At 39.9% G+C, this 9865-nt stretch overlaps 1 protein-coding gene across 5 annotated transcripts in view; it reads right to left on the reverse strand.

Moving 5' to 3' along the window:
• slc4a10a (solute carrier family 4 member 10a) overlaps nt 1-9865 on the reverse strand; it is a 101042-nt gene that overhangs the window by 66555 nt on the left and 24622 nt on the right. For all 5 annotated transcript variants that reach the window (XR_012340749.1, XR_012340748.1, XM_073825453.1 and 2 more), the window contains exons 5-6: nt 1991-2079; nt 1605-1762 (exon numbers count right to left, since the gene is read on the reverse strand). Coding sequence is in view for 3 of the 5 variants with exons in the window: in XM_073825453.1 (XP_073681554.1) it covers nt 1605-1762; nt 1991-2079 (247 nt within the window). In the remaining 2 variants the exon portion in view is untranslated. The remainder of the gene's footprint in view (nt 1-1604; nt 1763-1990; nt 2080-9865) is intronic.

A 9865-nucleotide genomic window follows, 5' to 3' on the forward strand; every position in this document is an offset into this window, starting at 1 on the left:
TCATTCCCATTCCAAAGAAACCCAAAATAACAGGACTCAACAACTACAGACCTGTGGCGCTAACATCTGTCGTCATGAAGTCGTTTGAAAAACTGGTTTTGACTCATCTGAAGGACATCACCGGACCCTTACTGGACCCCCTGCAGTTTGCTTATCGAGCAAACAGGTCCGTAGATGATGCAGTGAACATGGGTTTACACTTCATCCTGCAGCATCTGGATAAATCAGGGACTTATGTGAGGATCCTGTTTGTGGACTTCAGTTCAGCCTTTAACACCATCATCCCAAACCTCCTCCTTCCCAAACTATCTCAGCTCTCCGTGTCCACCGCTCTCTGTCAGTAGATCAACAGCTTCCTGACAGACAGACAGCAGCTAGTGAGGCTGGGAAAATTCTCATCCAGCACCCGGACTATCAGCACTGGCACCCCTCAGGGTTGTGTTCTCTCCCCACTGCTCTTCTCCCTGTATACGAATGACTGTACCTCTAAAGACCCCTCTGTCAAGCTCCTGAATTTCGCAGACGACACCACACTCATCGGCCTCATTCAAGACGGTGATGAGTCTGCTTACAGACAGGAGGTTAAAGAGCTGGCTGTCTGGTGTAGTCATAACAACCTGGATCTCAACACGCTCAAGACTGTGGAGATGATTATTGACTTCAGGAGAAACCCCCCTGCTCTCCCCCCACTCACCATCATGAACAGCACTGTTAACACAGTGGAGTCATTCAGGTTCCTTGGCAATACCTTCTCCCAGGACCTGAAGTGGGATGTTCACATAGACTCCATTGTGAAAAAGGCCCAGCAGAGACTGTACTTTCTCCGCCAGCTGAGGAAGCTCAACCTGCCACAGGAACTGCTGAAACAGTTTTACTCTGCCATCATTGAATCCGTCCTCTGCACTTCAATTACTGTCTGGTTCAGCTCAGCTACCAATTCTGATCTCAGCAGACTATGTTGCATAGTCCGGACTGCTGAGCGAATCATTGGTACAACCTTTCCTACCCTTCAAGATCTCTACTTATCCAGAGTGCGCAAAAGGGCTGGCAAAATCACTCTGGACCCCTCACATCCAGCACACTCGCTCTTTGAACTGTTACCATCTGGTCGGCGCTACAGAGCACTGAGCACCAAGACGACCAGACACCGGAACAGTTTTTTTCCCCAGGCAATCCATCTCATGAACACTTGTCAGTAAACGTGGAACATGCAGCACTGTTATACACTTTATTAATCTATTCAGTATTTATTAATACCTACTTACATCCAAATTTGCACCTAATATACCTGTACCTAGTAATGGCATACTCTGTATATTGTGTTTTTGCTATTTTGCACTTTGCACTTTGTCTTGTGTACTTGTATATTGTTCTTTTTTATAATCTATGTCTTGTCTTGTCACTGTCACTCTATTGCACTGTGGAGCTGCTGTCACTAAAACTAATTCCTAGTATGTGTAAACATACCTGGCAATAAAGCTCATTCTGATTCTGATTCATTCTGATTCTGAACTCTTGAGCCACACCGCTCTACAAAACAAACTTGAACGACAGAGACATTAATATGTTTCATGAGTTTTTTGCACAGGTCTCTCTGCTTTTACCTGGTGGTTATTGGGACTTCTGCCAGGCCGTTGAGCAGCACAGCAGGGGACAAACGGATGAAGGCCACCACAGGTTTCTCTAGAAACTCCAGCTCACCCACCAAGATGTTGGATGCCTCAGCTCCTGGTGGGATCTTCTTCATAAAGTGGAGGTCTATCTGCAGACAAAAAACGTGTTGTGAAATATTATTCAATTTAAAATTCAATTTAATCCTGCACAGATAGTTGATTTTTCAGTAGACATTACTCCAGTCTTTAAAGTCACATGATGCTTCAGAAAGCATTCTAATATGCTGATTTGATGCTCAAGAAGCTTACTGACCCCAAACCATTTAACATTTAAGATTCAGAGTAAGGTTTACTATTATCTGGAAATTGATTCTTACTTTGCTGAAGTCAACAGCACTGTTCTCACGACTGCCATCAGCACGTCCTTCTGTAGTGGTGGGCTGAGCTTGAGGAGACACCATCTGACCTGGAAACAGTGCAGCAATCATAAAGAGCAGAGGATATAAATAACAGACTACCATACAAAAATAAATTTGATAATTTTGAAGAAAGACAGTGATGTTATAATCCTTAATATTAAGACCTTAGCACGCTTACCTGGTTAAAAACAGTTGTAAGGAACATCTTAAAGGATTACTTTACTTCCAGAATTTAAATTTCCTGATAATTTACTTGCCCCCACTTCATCCAAGATGTATTTCTTTCTTCAGTTGAAAAGAAATGAAGGATTTTTCTCCATATAGTGGACTTCAATGGTATGACGGCATTTTAGTGTCAGGTTAAAAAATAAAAAAAACTAAGTCAAAATATTATGAGAATAAAGTCAAAGTTACAAGAATAAAGTCAAAATAATACGTAAATAAAGTCGAAGTATTAGGAGAATTAAATTGAAATTACAAGAATAAAGTCTAAATGTTTTGAAAATAAAGTCAAATTTTGAGAATAACGTTTAAATGTTTCGAGAATAAAGTCAAAATGTTTGAGAATAAAGTCGAAATTACAAGAATTAAATCGTAGCAATTAAAGTTATAATATTTTGTATATAATAATACATATAATATATACAATAGTATAGCCTGCACATGCAAATTGCCCGGATTGGGAGCACCGGGAGAAGTTGCCAGGCCAGAATTTATTTGAATATATATTTCAATCCAAAAGTTTGGACACACTTCCCCATCAAAGAGAGTGGGGAAGTGTGTCTAAACTTTTGACTGGTAGTGTATGTGAAATTATTAGCAAGAATCATACCATGTGTTTTACCCACAGGGACGGTATGCTTGGAAGTAATATTTCACGTCTTCGACTGCATTCATTAGGCCTATTTGTAGTGCGCCAACCACCCAATAATAGCAATAAGCTTTGTGCTTATTATGTGCTTAAAATCTGTCAGTTTTTTAGCAAAATACAAACAATGTGTTTTGCAATAATGTGCTTTCCACGCTCTTTAATGTGGCGGGACAGATCGCTCTATTCATGTGAATTAATTGTCTTTTTCGATTACAATGAGACATTTGTTTCATTAAATTATAGGTCTACTGTTTTCTTTGTGAAAATTCCACCATCTACTCCACAAAAACATCTGTAGCATTCAATCTTTCATTCCCCACATGTATTTAATTAAAAACAACAATAAAACATTCTAAAGCAGGAGTTTTCAAACCTGTCCTGGAGCCTCCCCTGCCCTGCACATTTTGCAGGACAGGCTTGAAAACCCCTATTCTAAAGGTTGAAGTGGACTCCAACACGTTAACATAAATTATATTGTTTGTCTTTTCTGAGGTAGATAAGTGACTATTCACAAGCTGTATTATTCATGGTGTAATACAGTAAATGATTGGAAATAATATTTAACATCTTCCATTCATTATTTGTATTTACCTAGTAAATAATAATTCCAATAATTTTGTGCTTTGTTATGTCAGTTTTATCATGAAATACAGATTATAAATGTTTTTTTTTTCTATATTTCATGTTTATAACACAATATAAATCTGAAGGAAACATCAAAAGGAATGAAAAAAAAAAAAAACAGTATAGCCTAATTTAATTAAACAAATGTCTCACTATAATCGGAAAGATGACTGATTCACATGCAGTTTAAACTCAGGCAAATACAACGATCTGTCACATCACATTAAATAGACATACTGTTTGTATTCCACTATAAAACTGAAAGGTTTTGAAAGCTGAGACTTTGTAATATCACCCAGTGCTCCCAATCTGGGTCATTTGCATGCACAATTGGCTAGAATATACTTGCAAAATATTATAACTTCAATTTCGTAATTGTTACGAATTAATTCAAGTCATTTTGACTTTATTCTCAAAATATTTTTACTTTATTCTCAAAATATTTTTACTTTATTCTAGAAACATTTGGACTTTATTTCTGAAACACTTCAACTTTATTCTCATAATTTTTACTTTATTCGCAAAACATTTGGACTTTATTCTCATAATTTTTACTTTATTTTAGAAATATTTAGACTTTATTCTCAAAATATTTTGACTTCATTCTCAAAAAATTCCGACTTTATTCTTGAAACACTTCAACTTTATTCTCGTAATTTTGACTTTATTCCCAAAACATTTTTACTTTATTCTCATAATTTCTTGTAATTTCAAATTTATTCTGAAAATATTTCGACTTCATTCTCAAAAGATTTTGACTTTATTCTCTTAATATTTATGGAGCTCATATTATGACAATACTTTTTGAATTTGAATTGTACAAATTTGAATTATTGACAAGTGTCATTTAACAAAACTGAATATTATATGGCATTTAACATGGTTCTGAATTCGATTTTTTTAAACTTGAATATTGAACATTTGAAATTGAACACAACTGAATTTTCAAATTGCAGATTTTCTAATAGACGTGTTTTTAAACAGCAGCTTTTTGTTCTGATTCCTAAGACTTCAAATATTCAGTTTTTAAAAATTACAACTTCAGGTTTTCAAGATAAAAAAAATTCGGAACATCAAATTCAGTGTTCAAAATTCAAAGCGCAGAATTTCGGATCGTACAGAAAGTTGGTTATGCACAGGGAAGAGTAGATGATCTACGAAAAGTCGAACGAAGCATTTACTGTGACCGAGAGGGGGCATGTTTGGTTCACTTAGACTAGTTCTGCCATGGTCACAACATATTAACTCGTGGGTACATGATAATACGCCGTGGTCACAAGATATTATCTCGTGGGAACGTCATATTAACTCGTGGGAGTATGATATGTCATGGCCACAAGATCATTTTGTGGAGATAATGACATGCTGGAATCGCCGCGCGGCTGCTGCCTTCTCTCGTAGTGGAAGCCTTTGGTGCAGTTGAGTGTGTGGTGGTGTTCACGATGCGGTCTCGGTGCGGACCAGGGATGCGTTTCCCAAAAGCATCGTTAGCCAACTATGGTCGCAAGTTCCGTCGTTACCAACGTAGTTCAACGATTGGGTGTTTCCCAACACCATAGTTCAAACGAACATTCGCAAACAGCATCGTAAACTTGCGTGGTTGGAACTACAGCTCTCGACCTGTGGTTAGAAGCATCGTTTCTTGTTAGTAAGACATGTGGGCTTAATAAATTATGTTCTTGGTCACAATTTGCAAGCTAACACGCAGTACAATCTATATCCTCAATGTTATCTAAATATAAATGCATTTTAATCTATGTATTTTTGTGCGTCCTCTATAAGCGTTGTTTATGAGTAGTGCGCATGTGCACAAATGCCTGAGGGAACCCCGGAGTATGACGTAAGAGAGAACACGCGATGAATCAAACATCAAACAAAGTGAAATGACAGGGAACAAAAAATAGTAAATGAGTCATTAGTTGCCATGTTCAATATAGCTGCATTTTTGAGATCTCTAATCAGTTAAATAGCAGAAGTTATTACTCGGTGACGTCATTAACAATGGCCCTAAGTTGTTGAACTAACGTGGTTCAAACGACGGAGATGCGACCGTGTTTGGGAAACAGTCGTGACTAGCTAGTTCATTTCCACAACAATGCATTACATTACATTTACATTTTATCCAAAGCGACTTACAATTGGGAATACAACAAGTGATTCATCCTAAGGAGGCAGATCAACATAGGAAGTGCTCAAAAATACCATATATCAGGCGTTGTTAGAAGAGTGCAGGCTAGAAGGAGAAGATCAAGAAAGAGAGGAAAAACAGGCTAGAAGGGAGGATCAAGAAGATAATTTTTTTTTTTTTTATTGAGTCACATAGTGTCGAAAAAGATGGGTTTTCAGCAGTCGTTTGAAAGCTGTTAAGGAGTCTGCATTCCGGATAGGGGTGGGAAGATCATTCCACCAGGCAGGGACATTGAACGAGAATGTTCTGGACAGTGATTTAATACCTCTCTGTGGTGGTACAATGAGGTGTCTTTCACTAGAGGATCTCAGTCTTCTGGAAGGAGTGTAGATGTGTAGTAGTGAATGGAGGTAGGCAGGTGATGATCCGGTGGCTGTCCTATAGGCCAGCATCAGTGTCTTGAATTTGATGCGTGCTGTAACCGGTAGCCAGTGCAGTGATATGAAGAGAGGTGTGACATGGGCCTTTTTGGGCTCATTGAAGACCAGTCGTGCTGCTGCATTCTGAATCATTTGTAGAGGCTTGATTGTACATGCTGGAAGACCAGCTAAAAGAGCATTGCAGTAGTCCAGCCTGGAAATGACCAGGGCCTGGACGAGGAGTTGTGTAGCATGCTGTTAGGAAGGGCCTGATCTTTCTGATGTTGTACAATGCAAACCTGCAAGATCGAGCAGTTTTAGCTATGTGGTCTTTAAAAGTCAGTTGGTCGTCAAAGATTACACCCAGATTTCTGGCTGAAGTCGATGGGGTAATTGTTGATGGAGAAGTCATGCTGTAGAGATGGAGTGGCAGGAAAGATAAGGAGTTCCGTCTTTGCTAGATTGAGCTGTAGATGGTGTTCCTTCATCCATGCAGAGATATCCGCCAGGCAACCTGAGATCCGTGCAGCTACCGATGGATCGTCTGGTTTGAATGAAAGATAGAGTTGTGTGTCATCAACATAGCAATGGTAGGAGAAGCCATGTGCCTGTATGATGGGGCCCAGAGATGTAGTGTATATGGAGAAGAGGAGAGGTCCAAGAACTGATCCCTGAGGAACCCCAGTGACCAGTTGATGAGTTTTGGATACCTCCCCTCCCCAGGCCACTCTGAAAGACCTACCAGAGAGGTAGGATTTGAACCAGCAAAGTGAAGTCCCTGTGATGCCCAGCGTTGAGAGGGTGGACAGGAGGATCTGGTGATTCACAGTGTCAAAAGCTGCAGATAGGTCCAGCAAGATGAGTACTGATGATTTGGACTCAGCTTTTGCCGTCCGCAAAGCTTCAGTGACAGACAGTAGCGCAGTCTCAGTTGAATGGCCGCTTCTGAACCCTGATTGGTTAGAGTCCAGTAGATTGTTCTGTGAGAGGAATAAGGATAGCTGGTTGAAAACAGCCCGTTCCAGTGTTTTTGCTATGAATGGAAGGAGAGAGACAGGTCTGTAGTTGTCAATGAGTGAAGAGTTAAGTGTAGGTTTTTTGAGCAGTGGGGTTACCCGGGCCTGCTTAAATGTAGTGGGAAAAGTGCCTGTGAGAAGAGATGTGTTGATGATGTGTGTGAGCGCCGGTAGGATTGTAGGAGAGATTGCTTGGAGAAGGTGTGAGGGGATAGGATCTAAAGGACATGTCGTCGGATGGCTGGAGAGGAAAAGTTTGGTTACTTCTGCCTCCGAGTAAGGACAGAAGGAGAAGAGGGGAGTTCCAGCCGTGAGTGTGGTCAATTTTAGTTCCTGTATGTGTGGAGCTGAGAACTTATTATTGATCGATGTAGTTTTGTCTGTAAAAAAATGTGGCGAAGTCATCAGCTGTTATAGAAGTTGTGGGAGGTGGTGGAGGGGGACAAAGCAGTGTATTAAATGTTTTGAAAAGGTTGCGTGCGTCTGGAGAATTGTTGATCCTGTTGTGGAAGTATGAAGATTTGGCTGTATGTACTTGGGTAGCGAAAGAGAGCATAGACCGATACATACTGAGGTCGGATGGATCCTTAGATTTGTGCCATTTTCTCTCGGCTGCCCTAAGTTTGGAGCGATGCTCACGAAGAACATCGGATAACCAAGGGGTTGTCGGACCAGCTCGTGCTGGCCTGGAGGAGAGAGGGCATATAACATCTAGACAGGAGGTAAGAGTGGAGCATAAGGTGTCCAGGGATGAGAAGTGAGTAGGAGAGGGAAGGGAGGAGGATACTAAAGAAGAAAGATGGGAGGGTGAGAGAGAGCGTAGGTTTCTTCTAAAAGCACAAGTAGCAAGATGTAGGTCAAATGTAATGAAGAAGTGGTCAGAGATGTGTAGGGGTTTGACCGCAATGTTGTCTGAAATACAATTTCGCGTGTAAATGAGATCAAGTTGGTTGCCACACTTATGAGTGTATGTAGTGATAACGCGTTGTAGCTAGAAGTGAATGGAAGTCAGCAGCATAGGGTTTGTCAAGGTGAATGTTGAGGTCCCCAAAGACTAGAAGTGGGCTGCCATCCTCTGGAAAAGAGGACAGCAGCCCATCCAGCTCTTCTAAGAAGATGCCAAGTTGAGTAGGAGGGCGGTAGATTACCACAATGTGGAGTTCGATAGGAGATGTTACAGTGATTGTATGAGATTCGAATGAACTATAATTGCATAGAGGAGAATGGGTTGAGTATTTCCAGTTGTTAGAAATAAGAAGTCCCGTACCCCCGCCCCTTCCAGTGTGACGAGGGGTGTGAGAGAAGGAAAAGTTATTAGAAAGAGCAGTTGGGGTTGCAGAGTCTTCTGGACGAATCCAGGTCTCAGTCAAACCTAGATCTCGTCGGTCTTCACACGAGGAGGCTGAATGTTTCCGCTGACGCTTCAGCATCAGCTGGTCTGACACAGTTAAATAGACAACCAAACAGTGCTTCACTGATAAAAGCTAGGGATGCCTCCTAGGCTCAGTCAGCCGCAAATGTATCGCCCGCACGCAAAATGGCTCAATCGAAACTCAAAAAGCAACAGCTTCGCACTTGTAATAGCTCCAGTAGGGAACGATATGAAATAACAAAAGCTTCCCTTGGCCGTACACTCAGTTATCAATTTTAATGATTGCCATAAAAGCTAGAATTTAAAGCAAAAACAATCGCAGGACAAATAACAGAAGAAACACTCCTTTTCTAACAGTGAATAGATGTAAATAAAACAAATGAATAACTAAATAGAACAACAGAGTGCTTTAAGAAGCAGCTCAAAATTAATATTAACGAATAAGTAAGTAAATAGAAACGACAGAGTGCGTTTAGAAGAGCTCAAAATTAATATTAACGAATAAGTAAATAGAAACGACAGAGTGCGTTTAGAAGCAGCTCAAAATTAATATTAACGAATAAGTAAGTAAATAGAAACGACAGAGTGCGTTTAGAAGCAGCTCAAAATTAATATTAACGAATAAGTAAGTAAATAGAAACGACAGAGTGCGTTTAGAAGCAGCTCAAAATTAATATTAACGAATAAGTAAGTAAATAGAAACGACAGAGTGTGTTTAGAAGCAGCTCAAAATTAATATTAACGAATAAGTAAGTAAATGGAAACAACAGAGTGCGTTTAGAAGCAGCTCAAAATTAATATTAACGAATAAGTAAGTAAATAGAAACGACAGAGTGCTTAAGGGAACAGCAGCTTAAAATTAATACTTAGGAATAAGTAATTAAACAGAAACGACAAAGTGCTTTTAGCGGCAACTCTAAGTAACGATCGCCTATCGAAATAGATGCATCGTACTATGGAGGTTAATCAGCGAGTTACGTCGTTGTACGGGAAACGCACCCCAGGCCCGGTTCTACGGAGGTGCTTGAGGGTGCTAAGCACCCTCAAACGAAATCAATAGCAAAATAATGGCATTTTATTGCAGATTTAGATAATAATCCAGTGCGTTATGGTTTGCACTCTGGAGGTCGGGTCGGTTTCTGTTATGTTTTTGCTGAGTTAAGCAATGTAGCCAACCACGCACATATCTGTTGATTTCTTGAATCAGAGGCGTTAATCCACTTCATCGTTAAAATCGCCGGAGTTTTAGTTGAGGTAATGTTATTGTGTTAAGCACTAATCATGTAATTATAACAAAGTAGACGTGATCTAAATAAGAGATATTCGAACTTCTTTGTTTATAACGTAGCCTATCTTTGTGAGATCTCATTATACATACGTATATACCCATGGCGGACATTTGA

The sequence above is a fragment of the Garra rufa genome, chromosome 20 (genome assembly GCF_049309525.1).
Source record: "Garra rufa chromosome 20, GarRuf1.0, whole genome shotgun sequence".
Classification (NCBI taxonomy): Eukaryota; Metazoa; Chordata; class Actinopteri; order Cypriniformes; family Cyprinidae; genus Garra; species Garra rufa.